Genomic DNA, 19,441 nt, shown 5'->3' with positions numbered 1-19,441 from the left:
TAGGCTGAATTGCCTCAAAGCATGCACACGAACACACAGAACTACATTTCCCACAAGGCTCCATTGCTCCAACACGTGGGGGGGGAAGTGCCACAACCCCAACCAACAGCGGGTGTTTTCTTCTCATGGCAATGCTTTGGGTAATGCCAGCGTGCCCCAGCGGGTAGCAGGGTGCTTGGGACATGATGCTGGGGGTGACCACCTCTGTGGGCTGTGGGTGGGATGTATCGGTGTTTGGCCACCTCGCTGCTTGGCCGAGGGGTCCCTCGCCCTCCGTTCATCCCCACTGCCTTTCGTGCAGGGTCAGGGGGCTACAGCAGGTGAGTACAGGGATTTGCTTTGCTTGGCCGGCGGGTTGCATGGGTTTGGGGGGAGAGGTGGAGGCATTACAGCGCTCTGCAAATCACTGCTAGCCTCTCAGAGGCGCTTTCAGCCACGTTTTCTGCAGCCTGTTGATTTAATGTGTATATCTCTATATTTTCCTAAATATCTTTTATTTATATATATATATATATATATATATATATATATATATATATATATATTTTTTTTTTTTTTTCCCCGTATATTTTTATTTTCCTGGCACAACACGCTTTTTGATGCAATCTATGTAGCTTTTGATGCAATCTCCTCCTGTAGAACACTCCTCCTCTGAAACACTTCCGGGGTACCGCCGAGCCACGCGACTCCATTCTTAGTCTTTGTTTTCCGCTTTTCTTTTTGCTTGCTTGTTTCCAGTGGTAAAATTTTGCTGTTCTTTTTTTCCTGTTGTTTCCATTTTCCCAGAGATGTTGGGTGTTCTGTATGTACAGAGCCATGGGGTGCAGATCCCCTGCTTGTCTCCGTGCATTGCCTGCTGCTTCTTCCTCTTTACTCAAACCTCAGTTAGCTTATATAATATACTGTTTAAAATATTTATAAATGTTTTGTGGTTTTTTTTTCTTTTTTTTTTTTTTTTTTTTTTTCCCCAGGGTGGGTGTTTCTTAATCTATCTAACTCGCATCCTTATTTTACAGCTGCAACTTGCAGTCATTTTAAAATCCTATTTGCCATGCAGGGGTGGGGGAGCGGTGCGTTAAGACCTTATTTGCGTTAAGGTCACGCCATAGGCAGTATGGGATGGTGGGATGACCATGATCCCTTTTGTTTTTGTGCTTTTTAATGAGCAGGACGAGGTGTCCTGTCCATTTTAACCCTTGCATCTTTGGTGCAAAATGAGAATCTTTTGTAGCTCTTGGTGGCATGTTGGTGGCTGTCCCCAGGGGTTTGGTCGATGGTTCTGTCTTTTTGCTCTGCCTCAGTTCCTTCACATCCCACTGAACATGTCTCATTGGGTCGTTATTTTCTGTCTCCTCCAGGATGTTTTTCCCTTGGTTGGATCATTGTTTTGCATGTTTGGAAGAATGGGGAAACTGAGGCAGTGTCTCGAGTGATGGAATTTCACTTAGATGTTGTGGTACTGCTCAGGAGAAGGTCCCAGACACTGAGGTAGGGTTGATCTCATGGATCTATGTGCTTCTATCCCAGGTGGGAAGAAGAGAAGACAAACGATGGGGTGAAGTGGAAACAGCTGGAACACAAAGGACCCTACTTTGTCCCTCTCTACGAGCCTCTGCCTGATGATGTGCAATTTTATTATGATGGTAGGTTCAACCTGGGAGGGGGCACGTGGTGTTGTTTTCTGCATGGCCGAGGAGCTGGTATCTCCTCTTAGACAGGAGAGGCAAGCTGCAGAGCACTTATTAAAAGGGCCATAATATCCCCTTGGAGTAAACCTCACTTGGGACCTCGTCCTCTGCTTACAGCCTTTTTTTTTTTGGCTGTGGGATGCTCAGGGCTGGCTGGACCCTGGGTATCTCAGAGTGATGCAATGCATATCAATGCCAATTCCTTAAGATTCTGTTTAACTTTGCGAAGGTGGACCAGGAGGGGATGGATGCAGCCTTCTACTGTTCTCCTTTGGTTTATTCTGTGTTTGCTGAACTCTCTTTTTCCCCATTGTCCAGCCCTGAACCCCACCCTCCTAGGGGTGGAAGCAAGAATCATACAATCATTAAGGCTGAAAAAGACTTCTAAGAACATCAAGTCTGTCAACCTATCACCAATTTTTCCTACTAACCGTGTCCCTCAGTACCCCCTGTCCATGTTTCTTGAACACCTCTGGAGACAGTGGTTCAACCACCACCCTGAGCAGTCTGTTACAATTAAGGGATAATTGAGGTGGGAGGAGATCAGTCCCATGGAACCTTGGTCCTTGGCCTCTCACTGAGGCTTCCTGTTCCTTGTAGTTCTTTATAACAGGAGGAAATAAAAAGCCAATACGAGAAAATGTGATATGTGGCAATTCAGTCAGTAGAGGGCATGCTAGGACATTGATGGGATTGCCAGTGACTTTTATTATTATTTTTTTTTTTTTTTGCTATGTGAGGCAGCTATTTGTGGTTCTGCATAGGGTTTGGATCCCCTCTGTGCTCCTGCAGACCCATTTGTGTGGTGTGCATCAGGGCTGGTTCTTTAGTTTGGGATCTGGGGAGGTGCTGTCATTACTGCTGCAGTTCAGGTGGCAGTCAACACTCCAAAATCAGCGTCTAGTGCAGAACTGAACCATCCCTGGGACTCTGAAGGGTTCTTTTTTAGTGGCTTGTCTAGAAAAACTGTTTTTAAAGTGTTTGCTTTCTAGCAGGAACCAAGATGTTTCCTGAGCTCATTGATTCAAGAGAGGCTGGTGGTTTTTGCCACCTCCACAAAATGACTTGTGGAATTTCCACGTTGATTGTTTGATTGTGATTTGATGTGAAACTTCTGAGTGGTATCTTGGCTATTCAGCATGCACCTGGAACTGACTGTAGTTGGGAAAACAAACCTTTCTATGTTGTCCTGTTAAGCCAAGAGTCTGGGACTGAGGGACAATGTTGAGGGATGTGATTTGGTGGTCACGGTGTTGATGGATTTATGGTTGGACTTGATGATTTTAGAGGTATTTTTTTTAACAGTAGTGATTCTACAATTCATTGCACAGAGTCTGCTGTGGCTCAGTGAGCTCGGAGTAATTCAGGATCTCTACTCTCCTGGAGAAGAACACGTAGCGTGTGATTTCAAATTGGTTGTGGCAGCATCCTGCTGTGCTGAGTGCTCAGTGTTGATCCACAGGCAAAGCTGTGTGTGGGCTGCCAGTGTCCATTTTCAGCCTTTGTCCTTGCTCTGGGTACTGTGCTGAACATGAGGATCAACCAAGCAGCCTCCTAGGACTGCTGGATTGAGATGTCCCTGTAACTAATGCTAATGCTTTTCTCCTTTCTAGGTAAACCCCTGAAGCTGAGCCTGGCCACGGAGGAAATTGCCACTTTCTATGCAAAAATGCTTGATCATGAGTACACAACTAAAGAGATCTTCCAGAACAACTTTTTTAATGACTGGAGGAAGGTACCTTGCATACTGTGGTTTCCTTGCTGTCAATCCTCTGCATTAAGACCCAGTGTTAAGACTGTCATCCTTGGACTGTTGTGTGGGAAGGAAGGGATGCTTTTGGGGGATGTATCTTCTTATTTCCATATTTATTCGGGGATGGGTCGTGGTTTGCTGTCTACAGCATCCCTGAGTTCCTCAAGGTAGCACTTCTGGGTTTGGATAGTGATACTATCTCAAGATGGACCCTAGGTTTTCTCTGGGGTATTCATCCCTCTCAAAGATAAACCTTCTGGTCCTGCAGCACTATGGCAAATTCCTTATGCACAAATGAGACACTTCCTAGTGCACATCCCACCCTTCAGTGTCACTTCTGTAGGCTGTGCCATCTGCGTGTGCTCTTGGAGCCCCTTCTTTCTGTAGCAGAGCTCTAAGTCTGCTCCATTCCACAGCTGGTTGTGTTTTGCTTCTTTGTGGGTCCAGAGCAGCTTGGCCACTTGCTGGTACAGCTTTATCTACCCTTGGGTGGATGTAGCTAAGATATCTGGGTTGGCTGTATCTTTCTGCCCTTTTTTTTTTTTTTTTTATGAACTGGTGTGAGTATCTTTACTTCCTTTTCTCCAGAGGTGAAACAGCCAAAAAGCACTACAGAGTTGTTTTTGCCACCTAGATTAATTATTTTATGTCTGGAAAAGACCACTAAGATCATCTAGTTCAATTGCTAACTCATCACCACCATGCCCACTACACCATGTCCCTCTGTGCCACACTCAGCTCTCTTCATTTCTTCCACAGGAGATGACACCTCAGGAACAAGAGATAATCAAGCAGTTGGACAAGTGTGACTTCAGGGAGATTCATAAGTACTTTGTGGACAAAAATGAGGCACGGAAAGCACTCTCCAAAGAGGAGAAGCAGGTGAGAACCTGGGGTTTCCTATGATGCCTGGAACTGACTTGATATGCTTTGGGGGCAGCTTGGGGTGTTTTAGATCATTCTTGCCTCCCATCCTTGTGGGTTATGCCCTGATCTGGGACCTCTTTGGCATTTGGACCACATCCATCACATCTTTCATTCAGTTTTTCTACAAATAGTGCACATTTCCTGGCTTTGAAAGGTACCAGTCATCCTCAGTCCATGGTTTGAGGTTCTGCTCTGTCCAGAAGATGGTGGACCTTTGCTTCATTAGCATCATGCTGGGACTGCATTGCCATATGGGTTTGCAAGGTGCATGAGGAATAATGTGTATGAAGAAGACTTGGACCTTTGATCAATTTTCTCTAACCTTTTGAGCTCTCTTTACTGCCTTGTGCTTTCTTACCTTTTTCCACTAGTGGAAAGAAATCATGGGGATTCAGCTTTGTCTTATGGGTTGACACGGTGCTTGTTTCAGAAACTGAAGGAGGAGGCAGATAAGATCCAGGAGGAGTATGGATACTGCATCCTTGATGGGCACAGGGAGAAGATAGGCAATTTCAAAACTGAGCCTCCAGGGCTGTTCCGTGGACGTGGTGATCACCCCAAAATGGGCATGCTGAAGAAGAGGATTATGCCAGAAGATGTGATCATCAACTGTAGCAAGTGAGTTGCTGAGATAAGAGATGAATTCTTGGGGATGGGGTAAACAACACATTTCCTCTAAGTGGAAATATGTTAGTTCTCCTGTTATCCCTTGCATCTGAAGGATAAAGACTGATAGCATTGTGGAGTAATTGTGAGCAGGCTGAGCAGGCAATGATGCAACTTTCTGGGCATCCTTATCTTGCTGTGAAGAAATTATTGAGGTGCTAACCTGTTTCTTCTCCTTTGTGATCTCTCAAATCATAGAATCATGTTGAAAAACACCGCTAAGATATCTGGTATAACCAATGATTGCATCCTTTTTCTATCTACAGGGACTCCAAGATCCCTGAGCCACCAGTGGGGCATAAATGGAAGGAAGTACGCTTTGACAACACAGTCACCTGGCTGGCCTCATGGACTGAAAACATCCAGAACTCCTTAAAGTACATCATGCTGAACCCGAGCTCCAAGCTGAAGGTCAGTGAGATGCTGCTCTTTGTGAGGAGCTCTATGGTCACTCCTCTCTTTCCAGGAAGAAAGGTCATAGGGGAGAAGATCATAGAATGATGTTGCGTGCCTACAAAAAACGTACTTTTTGAGAAGAAAAGCAGAAAACTAGATTGATTGGGATGCCCTTAGTTGTGGTTGGGTGAGAGGGGAAAAAGGTGTTTATGTTGAGCTTTGAGTCTGTTTTTAGGAACAGATTGCTACTTGTAGAGCTGTCCCTGTGCTGTGCTGCTCATGTGCATCCTGGTAAGGCTGCTGAGAGCTGGGCTTGCACTGAGAAGATCCACGGGGAGCTGGAGTCCGTGGGGTTTGGTTCATTTGTGTCAGCAAATGGAGGACAGGAGGAGGTGGGATGGCCATCTGTAGTACTGTAGGAGGGAGGGAAATGAACAGGGGAGAGAAAGGTGATTTAAAGCTATTTCCATTCTTCAAAGCAAATAAGGAAAGTGCGTGCAAGTTGAGCACAGCCAAGTACATGCATTGCGTGTCATTCCACACTAATGGTGTGTGAAAATCGGTGGCTGTAGCTGTGCAGTGCTGTAACAGTTGACTCCATGCTTGTCTTATTCTGGCCACAAGTTGGCAGAAGATGCATCCAGACAATGAGCAGCTCAGATTTTGTGAAGATCCTGAGTCCAGCGCAGCCAGCAGAGGGCATCGAGACCCCAGTTGAGTTGTTTCTGCTTGTTGTTTTTTTTTTTTCCCTGCATTTCAAGGGTTATTATCATTATTCTTTTTTTTCCTCAAGAAGGCACTGTATTCTGAGTATTTAGACCCTGGAAGTTGTGTTTCCAAAACTGTCTGGCTGGAGGGGATGGAAGTAAGATGGGGTGCTGAGTGACAATGCATTGGCTTCTTTTTCCAGGGGGAAAAGGACTGGCAGAAGTTTGAGGTAGCCCGGAGACTAAAGGATGTTGTCCACAAGATCCGTGCTCAGTACCAGGCTGACTGGAAGTCCAAGGAGATGAGGAAGCGACAAAGAGCAGTGGCTCTCTACTTCATTGATAAGGTACCTGTTGCCTCATCTTGGCACCTTGTTTCTTTGCTGCTTTTGAGGCTGGCATTATCTTACCTGATCCACTTTTTATTGACTGATGGGCATTACTAGCTCCATGTTTCTTTTTCCTGGTGTTCATGTCTACTTCACCTTTTCAAGTAGAATTCTGGTGGGCTGGAGTGGTTGATTTATGGCTTTGTGTGTCCTTTCAGCTGGCCCTGAGAGCTGGTAATGAGAAAGAAGAAGGGGAGACTGCAGACACAGTTGGCTGCTGTTCCCTACGTGTGGAGCACATCAAGCTGCACTCTAAGCTGGATGGGCAGGAGCATGTGGTGGAGTTTGACTTCCTTGGGAAAGACTCCATCCGCTATTACAACAAAGTATCAGTGGAAAAGCCAGTAAGTGTGGCAGAGATGGAGGTCATGGCCAGTGTGGCGATGTGGCACAAGGTTCACTGGGTGGCTTGGCTCATTTAATAGTTATTAGTCCCAAATCTGAATCTGAAAACTGTTTTGACCCCATTATTGACAGTATGTGCAAGAGACAGTCTTTTTCAACCTTAATGATTCTGTAGTTCCATTTAAGGTTGTCTAGACCAGCTGTCCTCTTACCACTACTATAAGGGTGCAGCGTAGTAAGGATGTATGCGTGTTGACTCCTGGACTGCAAAAAGGGGGGGGAACTTTTGGGTTAGGGCTTTCAAGGCTGTTTTAGCCCATGAACTATGAGAGAAGTAACACCTGCTGAAGCATCTCCCCAGTTGACTACTGGGAATTAAGACTTGCAAGCAGGCCCCATTGTTTGTTAGTGTGCCCATGGGATAGGTGATGCTGTTTGTGTGGGATGATGGAATGCTAGTGGTAGGGGTGATGGAGAAAACAGCTTGTGGCACTAATGTTGTCTTGAAGTCCCAATGGATGTCCTTGAAATTCGGTGAGTGATTTGGTAGGATGTATATTCTGCAAGTCCAAATCAGAGTGTTGCTGGTTGGGAAGGCTGATGGAGATGAGGGAATTGTCTGGGGTCAATTTGCTCTTTGTCCTTGACCAGGGCCATCCTTTCTTCCCCCTCTAGGTGTTCAAGAACCTACAGCTGTTCATGAAGAACAAAGACCCAGGTGATGACCTCTTTGATAGGCTCTCTGTAAGTTTTTGCATCTCTACTTTTGAACCCTTTGTTGAACCATAAAATTTCAGCATCTCAATCACGATTCTATTTTTTTTCCCATTCTTCCTTCACTGGTGATATCTCTAATTTCCCAAATGCAGGCCTAGCTGTCTGTATGCACCCATAAGTAATGCATGTCCCTGCTAAGGAAGTGGTTTTTTTGCTCCTTCCCTCCTCTAACTGACCTGTCTGGGAGGAACTGTCCATCCACATGCTGCCCAGGGCATTGCTGGAGGTGTCAAACCTCACCCATTTGGCACTTCCACACCTAACTGGGGCTCAGTGGAAGTGTGAGAGCATGCTGGAGTGATGTGCTGCAGCCTTCTTCCAAGCTATCCCCTTGGTAAAACCTCTTGCCTCCTCTTCAGCATTTGATATGGACTGCTGCCCCCCACGCTCCCCTTCTGCCCACATGCCTTAGAAAGCCCCTTGCCCAAATTTATAGAGGTAAGAAGTTGCCTGGATCAACTTTCTCTGATAGGCCTTTTGTATCTTCTGATCTGATTGTAGCTCCATGTGCTCTTTAGAACAAAGATATCTAATGCAATTAATATGAGAGATACTCAATGTGAGATGTGGCTTCTTGGATATATGTGGGCAGAAGCTATTGAATTTGAGAGGTGCTCTGAATTTCAGTGATGTTTCTTCTGGTCTTCATTAGGGTGTGAGCCAACAGGTAAATGTGCAAGATATAGCTTGTCTGTTTAATTGGTTTGTTTAAGCAGAAGACAATGGTCTGGAAAAAAAAAAAAGTTTATTGTTTTGACATCTGTTTGTTCTTTCTTCCTTTTTCCTCTCTGTGTTTTCCTGCACTCGCCTTCCAGACAACCGTCTTGAACAAACACCTTCAGAAGCTGATGAATGGTTTGACTGCCAAAGTGTTCAGGACCTACAATGCTTCCATCACCTTGCAGGAGCAGCTCAAGGCACTCACTAACCGTTAGTTCTTAATCATGTTTGTGGCAACTCCAGCTGTGTTGTAGGGGCAGTGGGCTCAGATATCCATCCATTGGCTTGGCGTCCCCATTGTCCACTCTTCCTTGGCTGGTCATGCATCGTTGTAGAGTGGTATGTAGCTTATGGGCATGTGCAGCAGGTTGGGAGTCATGCAAAGTGGCAAAATCAAATCACCTGCTCAGTGGTAGTCTGACAGTCAAGATGGGAGTAGATTTTTTTCTTCTTTACATTGTTGGTTGGTTGTGTTATTTCTGTCCTGCCTTCAAGTGATGAGACATGATCACTTGGTTGTAGAAATTGGTGAAGGACCACCATTATTGCTCTCTTATGCCAAAGGCCAACAACTTGATGTTCTGGTCTGTTCTTTGCCTTCCCCAATTCCCAGAAAGGAAACAAATAGTGATGCTGCACTTCATTTCCAGCTGAAAACAGTGTTGCTGAAAAGCTTCTCTCCTACAACCGAGCAAACCGAGCTGTGGCCATCCTGTGCAACCATCAGAGATCCACGCCAAAAACCTTTGAGAAGTCAATGCAAAATCTGCAAACCAAGGTGAGGCAGACCAAACTAAGAGTCCTCAGATTTGCTCCCACCTCACTGATATCCCTTGAATGGGGAAAAAGAAGGGGGATAAACATGGTGCTTGAGGAGACTGCATAGAGCAAGCATGGCAAGGAATTTTGTGGCATTGAATGATGAAGTGGTTTAGTGGACATTGATGGTGATGGGTTGATAGTTGGACTGGGTAATCTTTTTTACAATGTTAATGATTCTATGAAGGAATGAATCAGAAATAGCAGCTTTTTTTTAATTAGCGCAGAGATACTAGCAATCTAGGGGGATAGGGATGTGGTAAACACAAATGGCATGAAAATGTTTGTTTTTTTTTAATCATTTCTTGTCTTCAGGCCAAGCTGAGTGCATGGCTTAGGGCCGTGGAAATAAGTTTTACAATTTGGTGGCTTGCAGGAGAACCAGCTGAAATTTTAATGGGTCTGCTATAGAAATGCTACAAACTATGATTTTTGTAGTTGTCCTCAGCTCTTTTGTTCACAGTCTACCAGTGAGCTTGGGCCTTTGTGATTGTGGCTCAACACTGTTGTGAGCCAGACAGCTTTGGTCAGTGCATAAGATGAGTAAGTGCTGCAAGTGTTTCTGAGATCAGTAATGTGAGCTCTAGCATGAGTCTCAGGGCTGTTTCTGGGGGCTGCACTGGGGCTGATGAGAAATTGAGGAGCTATGTGTTGTGGTAAGGGTAGCTGAAATCTCTATGGAGGGACATGAGCTGGGACTCATTCTATTTACTTCAGATTGATGCCAAGAAGGAACAGCTGGAAAAAGCCCAACAAGAGCTGGAAGAAGCTGAAGATGAGTTAAAAGACAAAAAAGATGCCAAAGCAGAGGCGTGAGTGATTCTTTTCAATTCTTGTTAGCAGAGGTACCTGTGCACAGATCTGTGGGTGGGAATGTTGTGGTCCAATACCCTATATGCAGCTAATTGGAACTGAAATCGTTTCTGGGTACCTCCTTTCCCATGGGAGCCTGGCAGATGAATGAAGGTCTTTGTGAATGGTTCTCTGCAGCAGTAGGACTGCCAAATAACTGCTTGTAGAGATTCATTTCTTTTATAGTAGGGCACATCTCTATGAATATTTAGACTTCAATGCAAACTGCTGGGTCCTCCTACAAATGCTGTGGTGCATAGAGCACTTAACTTGGGGTTGAAGCTGAGTATGCACAGTCCTGATATATGTTTTCCTGTGGACTGTGGCATATCAAATCTATGCGGCAGTCATAGCATGGGTCTTGTCTGAATTTACTCCTCCTCCTGGAGCCCAAGTGTGGCTGTCTGAGATTGTGTTTGCACATGGAGTCTGGCTGCTACTTGCCCAATCTTTGTACAAAAATGTTTTAAAAAGAAAAAAAATCTTATTTCTCAAGTAATTAATCTATGAGTGGGCATGGTGGTGATGGTTGGACTTGATGACCTTGGAGGTATTTTCCAATCTTAGTGATTCTACTTTTCTCTCATAGTCTGGTACTAAATCTTCCACTTTGCCGTTCTAGAGCTATTTCTAGACTCAGTGGGTGTAGAGATCACTGAGATGAAGCTCGCTGGCTTCCTGTCATTTTCCTAAAAAGCATAAAAGCAGGATAACTACTCTGTATTTCACTTCTGCTGCTTTTCCCCTTTTAACCTGCTCCTTGTGTTGCTCTTTCTCTACCCTCAGCAACGTGCAAAAGAAAAAGAAGCTGTTGGAACGTCTGAAGGAGCAGCTGGCCAAGCTGAATGTCCAGGCCACAGACAAGGAGGAGAACAAACAGATAGCTCTGGGCACGTCCAAGCTGAATTACCTGGATCCCAGGATTAGCATAGCCTGGTAAGCTTTGAACATGCTCTAGGGAAGATGTTTCTCTAGAGATGTGCAGATTGCCTGCTTTTGGGGAACAAGCACATGCTTGAGACTTTAGGGAAAAACTTGGTGTTTGGCCAGAGAAACCTGTCCAAGCTCTGGAGTTGATCACAGAATCATTAAGTTTGGGAAAAACCTCCTAAGATCATCTAGTCCAACCATCAACAAAGCTCAAAACTGCAACTTCCCTTGTTTGCAAGGCACTGATTGCAAGGTAAGATGATGCTTCTTACCTTAAAACCAGAAGGGACAATTTGCATCTGTTGATAAATGTACAAGGTACAAAAGTGATTTCCTCTGGGGGCTGAAGGAAGTTGCACAAGTAAACATGGAGGACTATGGTGGGAGCCAATTGGGATGGGTAGTGTATCCCTTGGAATGTCTCCCCATTGTGTTGTGATCTCCGTAGGTGTAAGAAGTTCGGTGTGCCCATTGAGAAGATCTTCAACAAGACACAGAGGGAGAAGTTTGCCTGGGCAATTGACATGACTGATGAGGATTTTGAGTTCTGAGGAAGCACCTTTCCTGTTAGCCTTATGCTCATCTGGTGCTGATTAATAACTTTTTTTATGTGCTGCTGCAGTTGTTGCAGAGGTGGGATGGTTGTCTAACACAAGTTTGTAGGCGGTTCATGCTGGTTTTTGTATTAAAAAAAAAAAAAAAAATAGAAACCAAGTGTTAAAAGCAAATACTACTGACTTGTGACACTCATTCTGAGTGCAAATTAAATGTGAACTTTTAATTCCTCTCTAGAGCTGCCAGGTGCTTCGGGTATCTTCTTCCTTCCTCCTCGTCCAGAATCTTGGAAGAAGATTGAGAGCCTTAACTGTGCCAATAAATAAGATTACACAGTTAATCCTATTTCCTTATGGAGAAGTGCTGTGCTTCTTAGATGCTCTGAATTATCCTGATGTGGAAACATGAGGCAGTGATGTGCTGAAACAGGCAGCTGCAGTGTAAGACATGGGCTTGGGTCAGGGGATGCACTGGAGTAAAGGGAAAAAAATCTCAGGGTATTTTATGCCATTCCATCCTTGGGATTTGACAAAACTGCAATTGCACAAATATAATCAAAATGGAAACACTCTGGGAGGGAGCCAATATCACTGAAGGAGCAGCTGCATCCTTGAGAAGGAGGGATGGGAAATGCTGGGTCAGAAAGTGAGTTTAATGGTAGAATGCTGAAAATGAGCGATGTATACTCTGTTCCACCCCTGCATGATCAAACCTTTGGTGTGTGAGAGGAGATCTCATCTTGGTCCAGAAATAAGCTCTCCAACTACTGACTTCACACTGGGAAAGTGTAATGCTGGCTGTGAGATTATGGTGAGAGGCAGATGTCCTGGGGAGTGGTAGCAATCGACAGTCTGCATCCTTCCAGTGGACATGGAGAAGGCACAGACCAATTGCACACAATGCAGGTGCTTGCTCAGTTGGCTGCTTTTTAGAGAAAGGAAAAAAGTGATATTTGCACATACAGGTAGCCTAGTTGTCAGTGAACCTCAAGTGTAAGCAAGCTGTTGCATCAACAGCAAAACCTTATAGCTCAGTGCTGACATTGAAGCTGCTGTAGTTGGTGCATATAACGGGTTTGTTTACAGCCACTTGTTCTTGTGTTTAAAGTGCTATTTCACTTGGAAGCTATTACAACTGGGAGTGATTTTTCTGAATACGTGATTGGAAGCCAGGGGCCTTTTTGCAGCTCAAACAGAATGTGGTTCGACTGAGAGCTTTGTGTTTGGGCTCTACAATGGGTGTATATATGTGCTCAGTTGCCTGTAGAAATTGATATGAAATCCTTTGCCTTCAAGTGAAGAACCTCCTGGAAATCTCAAACCATTGGTGGTTGGTTCCTAAGGGCCTCAGGTATGAGGAGAAATGCATGAGCAAACCCAATGCAGTTTTGTCTTGCATCTGTACTGGTGTGGGATAATGTGTGTAATAGTGCTCCGTGACATAGCTGGGATGTAACAGTACTGTCTCTCTAAGCCATGGGGGCTTATATAGAGCTTAACTGAGGCAACTGAATTCTAAAGCAGGGATCTGAATGGTGGCAAAAGTGAGAGGGGCTTTATTTACCTGGCAAAGCTAGACCAGCTATTGGTGAAGCTGCTAAGCATGCCTTGACCCATGTTGAATTTGTACCTGCAAACACAAAAGACCCAGTTTGGCTCCAATGCACTGAGTTATTTACCTACTAACAAATATTTCCTGGCTTTAAAAAGAGTGTTGTTGTTTTTTTAAAAAAGATTTATTGGAAGTTTGTTCCACCCCAAATAAGGGGGTAACTCCAGAGGAACCCCGGGGGCTGAGAGGGGTGGGGAATATTCTTTTTATTGCAGAATAAAGGAACAAGATGCAAATGGGTAAGCACAGTGGATGTTTCTCACAAGGAACTGTTTTAATAAGAGCAGCTGCATGTGGGCTATGGCCGTGCTCAGATGCTCTGGAAATCAGGACTGTGAAGAGCTGCCAGTGTCAGCGAAACAGTTACTGGTTGTAATGTAGGAGCTTAAACTAAGCATCTACAAATTATTTTTTCCCAGGAGGGTGTTAACCTGTGTTGCATTTACAAGTAGGGCTTGTCAAGTTCTGTTTAAAAAAAAAAAAAAAAAAAAAAAAAACCAAAAAAAAACAAAACAAACAAAAAAAAAACACCAAAAACTCATTGGGGGAAAAGACTGGAGATTCAATAGAGCAAAAGCAAGGTGGGGAAATCATGTGTTTGGCTAGGTGTCAACTGCTGGGTTGAGCAGTGCAATACCTTGGAACTAGCTGAGCTTTAAGGAGAGAAGGTGACGAGGTCTGAGGAGTGTCCTCTTGGCCTGTGGCCATAATCAAGCAACCCAGAGATTGGGGAAGATGGGTTTCATGGAATCATAGAATGGCTTGGGTTGGAAGGAATCTCAAAGACCAAGTTCCAGCCCCCTGCTCTGGGCAGTGTTGCCATGCACTTGATTATATTGCCCATGGCCCTGTTCAATCTGGCCATGAATACTTCTGGGGTGTCTGCCAGCACCTCACCACCCTTTCAGTGAAAAATTTCCCTCTGATATGATTTCTCACCATTGATATCACAATGGCAAAGTACAGTCTAATTCTAAAAAAGCACAAAGCACAGCCTAATTTCTAATTTGCAAGGGATTTTCCACTGCTCCTGTAGAGCAGGAATGTGCCTCCATCACAGACATCCGTAAGAGCAGTCACTATTGGCTGACTCATGCTCAGCTGAACATTACCTTCCTTGGCCCTTTCAGGGGTGCTTTCAGTTCAGTTTTTCCAATTGAGATGACTTTTCTGTAGGCACCTAAAACCTGTAGCTGGTGACTAAGGTGCTTGGTGTAGCCCAAAGGAGAAATACTAGCTGATAACTTCATTTTTCTTTGTCATCACTTTTTTTTCTTTTCCTGCCCTAAAAAAAAAAATAAATGTGGAGAGGAAGATCTGGTTTTCAGCAACAACTAGAAGTGATACTCTCCCATGTAAATTTCTGGGCTGCTAATGTGCTTTTCACAGAAACCTTGCTCTTGATACTGGCTGGGAGGAGACCTCAAGGTAAATTTACCAGGAACAATGCTGCCTGCTCGTGCTGGTACGGGTACAGGCTCAAGACTGCTCTTGTTACGTAATGTAGAAGCCTCTGGTGGCTTGACAATGAGAGCCTCGTTGTCTGGAGGCTTGGTATATCCCATGTGATGCTGAAGGACAGCACCAATGCTGTAGCTACTCATTGAGATTAAACCTATGGGAAGGAGGTAGCAAGAAGTTCCTCTTGACTTGCATTGGCATCTACCTCTTCTGAGAAATGCTGAGGATGGGAGGGTCTCTGAGGGCTCTGTTACCATCCCCTGCTCCAATGAGGGCAAGCTTTCTTTGAGTTGCTCTGGCCCTTCTACAGCAAGATCTTTCAGAAATCTTTCTCTGCTATTTCTCCAAGTGCTTAAGTGTTGCTGTGCTAAAGGTTTTGGTTTGTTTTCTCTCAGGTCTGGTAGGAATTTCCCTTTTTGCATTTTATGACCCGATGCTGGGCCCTTCTCAGTGTGCCTTAGCCAAGTGTTTTGCTTTGACCTTCTCTGATATTTACTCTGTATTAAATAGCTGAAGGCAGGACCTTGATTCCCCCCTCTTAACCTGCTGCTTTCCAGCCTGCCTGTTGCATGGGGTCATTCAAACCTAAGTTTGGGACTGCTGAACTTCATGAGCTTGAATAAGCTTGGTTGCCCAGAGGGGTGGTGGATGAGGTGGGATATTGTGGCTGGAAGTGGTAAGAACACTTCAACATATAGCTTTGAGGAATAAGAGCAATGCTTCTCCTGCTACGTAGGGGAAGTAATTTCATAGAATCACATAGTGTCCCACATTAGAAGGGACCTACAAGGATTGTTGAATCCAACCCCTGGCTCCACCCAGGACCATACGAAATTCAAACCCCATGTCTGAAAGCACTGTCCACACAATCCCTGAACTTTGGCAGGTCTGGGGTCATGACCACTGCCGTGGGGGCCTATTCCATGCCCACCACCTTCTGGTGAATAGTCTTTTCCTAACATGCAGCCTGACCCTCCACTCATGCAGATCCATGCTGTTCCTTTGTGCAGTTGGAGGCTCTAATGGGGCTGATTTTTGGTTAGTCCTATGTAGAACCAGGCATTGCACCTGATGGTCTTTATGAGTCCCTTCCACCTTGGGCTATTCTTTGATACAGAATTGTAGAATAGAATCAACAGCCTGGAAAGATAGGAACAGAAAGCCAGTGTGTTGACACCCTTTGCAGCAACTGGTCCTAGCTGCTGCTTATCAGCAACCTTCCCACATAGTGCTTTCTCCTGGGCATGAGTCAAACTCTTGAGGCACAGCCAACAGGTTATTGGTGCTTATTGACAAAAAGCATGCATCAGCCTTTCATTCATTTCCTGGAGCTGCTTCTTGCTTTCTGTTGGGGCTGGCAGCTCGGGTAGGTAGTGTTGGGAGAAGGGACTTATTATGTTACTTGAGAAGTGCAGCCATAGAATTGTTTGAGTTGGAAGGGACCTTTAAAAGCCATCTAGCCCAACTCCTCTGCAGTGAATAGGGATGCACACAGTTAAGTCGGGTTTCTCAGAGCCCTGTCTAGCCTAACTTTGAATGTCTTCAGTGACCAAGTCTCCATCATAAGCTGCTCTTTCATCTGCTTAATGGCATGGACTTTGCTCACCTGTAGGCTCTTCAAAGAGGCAGCCTTTGGGCTGATCCATCATAATCAGTGCAGAGAAGGAAGTGGGTGTGATAAGAGCTCCTTAGCAAGGAGTATTTTCTGTTGGACTGCTTCTTACACTCTGTGTCTGCTCCCTGGTGAGCCATCGGATTAAGGAGAAAATAAAACAGCTGTAGGCTGGCAGGCTGGTGAGAGGTGGGAAATTCCTGCAGGGATGTGAGGAAGAGAAACAAGAAAGGTTGCCAGAGGGTTCTGCTCTCTCCCCCCACCTTCTTCCCATGAGACCTGATGTTGCAAAACCGGAGGAGAAAAAAAAAAAGGGGGGAAAAATGGAACAGAAACTTTAAAGGGGATTTTTTTGTCAATATGATAGGAAAATATTTAAGTGAGACCATCATTGCTGGGCTTCAGGCATTCTTCCTCAGAATGCAGTAAATGGAATACCTTCTTATCCAGCCCCCTTTAGTAAAAGGAAATCACAGCTGTGTTTTGGCATTAATAAAATATGTGCTTCAGGAGCTCCGTGTTGTACTCTGTGTCCATAAACAGTTGGCTGAGTTCAGATGGCTGTAAAATAAGCTCTGCTGGGCCATGGCATTAGCCCATGTCATGTGTTTGTAAATGTGGTACTGCTGTGCCAAGGTGAGCGGCTGCAAAGGAAAGGGAATGATTGACCTACAAGAAACTGGATCCTTGTGACAAAATGAAGGGCAGTCTAATGAGGGGAAGAGGAACGGCTGCCAAGGCAAAGATAAAACTCTAGGATATCGAGTTTGTGCAGTAGGAAGGAGAGCTTGTGGCACTGTGCCTAGCTTTGGAAGGAAGGGGATAGCTACCCATCACTAGCATCCCACAGGGAGCGAGTAGATGACATGCTGACTGGTTTGCCCTATGGCTTCTTTTTAGAAATAATTGCCATATTCTTGGCCGGCCAAGCACATGCATTATTTAAAAGAACAACACAGGCTCAGGAATATCTCAGTCTAACTGTGCCCATCTCGAGTGCTGAGGACAGCTTCTCCCGATCTTAATCCTGAGCTGCTGCAAGCTGGAGCATGAGGAATTCCAATAAATTGCTTAATTGCAATTCTTAATCCAAACCTGGATTAGGCTGCAATTACAAGTGATCCGTTTGCCTCAGAAATAAGCCTTTAAATAACTGCAGGGGGGTCATAAATGCCTTCTGCTGCCATGAGCCTGAGAAGAGCATGATGTGATATCTCTGCAAGCCAAGGCAGATTCTAGCTAGCCTGTAGTGCATCAGGCTTGTAAAGGAGGAATAGGGAAGTGGGTAGCTGATATCTTCTAAAAAAAGTGTTGTATTACTAGCTCAGTGGATTGTGTACAACTCTCCCTTCTCTTGCACATAGGACATTTACCTACTAAGGTGAGTCAGGGGAGGAATTCTCTAATTCCTTCCGAGAAGTTGCCTCTATGTGAATGAGCTCTTTGTTTTATATAGTTATTCTCTGTAATTTCTTCTGTCTATTTCTTAAGTTGGACTCTTGAGTTAGGTGGGAATTATTGCAATCAGTTGTAAGTAAGGCTTATGTCTCCTTGGAAGCTCTCTCTCAGGCAGAAGGAGTCCCTGCGGTTCATTCCTGGTGCTGCAAACACTACTTATATCAGAGGAAGAACACAGGAGGGTTAAATCTCTACTGCTTCCTCTTCCTGTGTGTTTCTGGACATAAGAGAATGGATTCTGGGGATCCTGGTCTCCTATTTGGACATAGGATTCCCCACTCCGGCTCCCTGTGAAAGCAAATCCTGTTTGTTGCCCTTTTAGAGGTGAGACTTCAAGGTGGGGAAGAGAGGTGAAGAATAAGGCCCTGTAGGTCTGGCTTCATTTCCTAGCTTCTCCTAACCCAGGCACATGGCAGAATGCTATTATTTTTCTGTTTTGTACTCATTTTTTCTCCCTTTGTCATTGATATTCTATATTGGACAGATGCAGTTTCACTTCTTATCCAGCTTTCTAAAGTCCCTTTCTGTATACTGGAAAAGAAAAGAAAAAACTAAACAGGATACATAATACAATAAATAAAACCAAATTGCTCAGACTATTTTTTTCGCTCATTAGCTTCTAAGACAAGAGGGTTTGGTATCCCTTAGCACCTTAATTTGGTGCTGCTTTTGCTGGTAATGGGCTATAAGCTTTTAAATGAGCTTGTGAGACCTCAGGATTTAGGTTTGCAAGGTTTTCTCTGACTGAGTTTGTCTTGACCTGCCTGAGGCTTTGTTTCACTTGGCTGAGCTGTAAGAGCAATTTTTCTAATTGACCAGGTGGCTTTGGCTAATTTGTTCTACTTTTATCTATCTTTGTATGATGCAGCTGTAGGCTTTTATAGATAGCAATAACAATCCATTATTCTGTATACAGTGAGATATTTATGGCACAGGCACAAAGATATAATGTGGAGAAAAACGGGTCTGGTATAACAACAGAGATCTGGAGACGTGGAGATGTGTATAAGAAAACTTGGGGCTAAGACTGGCACTGGAGGGTTCTTGGTTATTAACAACTCATCACTGGCCAGCTGAAGAAATGCAGACCTGTAGATCATGGAATCATTAAGGTTGGAAAAGACCTCTAAGATCATCTAGTCCAGCTGTCAACCCCTCACCACGATGCCTGCTAAACCATGTCACTCATTGCCACATCTATCCTGAACATCTCCAGGGATTGTGACTCTTCCACGGGCAGGCTGTTCCAGTACCTCACCAAGATGGACCAGGCATGGTTTAGGGGTAACAGGAAAACAAAAAAAGCATCTCAATTGCACATTGGGTTGTAATTTTTGACAAAATGTTGATGTTGTAGCAAAAGCACATCTTTCTCTAGTTCCCTTGTGCTCTTCTGATCTTGCTGATACCATGCTGATCTCAGAGCCATGGTAATGGAACTAGTAGAGTAGCTCTTGGACCAAGTCACCAAAGGGAAATCCATGTGGCCTCAGAAGTTATGAGCTTTTCTAATGGCCTAGCTCTAATCTGAGGCTTCAACTTAGATTGGGCAATTAAAGATGGAAGGGGAAGCAGAATTACAGAATGGGTGAGAATGGAAAGGACCTCTGGAGGTTACCAGCTCAGACCCCTGCTCAAACAGGAACACCCAGAGCTGCTTACCCAAGACCAAAGAATCACTAAGGTTGGAAAAGACCACTGAGATCATGTAGTCCAACTGCTGACCCATCCTCACCATGCCTACTAAGCCCAGTCCTTAAGTGCCACATCTTCCC

The 19,441-nt window shown here is 44.7% G+C and overlaps 1 protein-coding gene across 10 annotated transcripts in view; it reads left to right on the top strand.

The window, feature by feature from the left end:
* Positions 1-86: 86 nt before the first annotated feature.
* Positions 87-19,441, top strand: part of TOP1MT (DNA topoisomerase I mitochondrial) — a 29,762-nt gene continuing 10,407 nt past the window's right edge. For 5 of the 10 annotated variants that reach the window (XR_006178453.1, XR_006178452.1, XR_006178454.1 and 2 more), the window contains exons 1-13: positions 87-320; positions 1,528-1,643; positions 3,302-3,423; positions 4,201-4,323; positions 4,799-4,986; positions 5,301-5,445; positions 6,341-6,484; positions 6,685-6,870; positions 7,547-7,615; positions 8,464-8,578; positions 9,019-9,146; positions 9,905-9,999; positions 10,826-10,975. Coding sequence is in view for 6 of the 10 variants with exons in the window: in XM_042869147.1 (XP_042725081.1) it covers positions 223-320; positions 1,528-1,643; positions 3,302-3,423; positions 4,201-4,323; positions 4,799-4,986; positions 5,301-5,445; positions 6,341-6,484; positions 6,685-6,870; positions 7,547-7,615; positions 8,464-8,578; positions 9,019-9,146; positions 9,905-9,999; positions 10,826-10,975 (1,679 nt within the window). In the remaining 4 variants the exon portion in view is untranslated. The other 5 variants (XM_042869148.1, XM_042869146.1, XM_042869150.1 and 2 more) reach the window with 5 other exon arrangements.

Source organism: Lagopus leucura, unplaced genomic scaffold (genome assembly GCF_019238085.1).
Source record: "Lagopus leucura isolate 7727_CA_CO unplaced genomic scaffold, USGS_WTPT01 Super-Scaffold_100002, whole genome shotgun sequence".
In the NCBI taxonomy this organism is placed as follows: Eukaryota; Metazoa; Chordata; class Aves; order Galliformes; family Phasianidae; genus Lagopus; species Lagopus leucura.
Note: the sequence above shows the minus strand (reverse complement) of the source record. Positions and strands in the feature narration are given on the sequence as shown.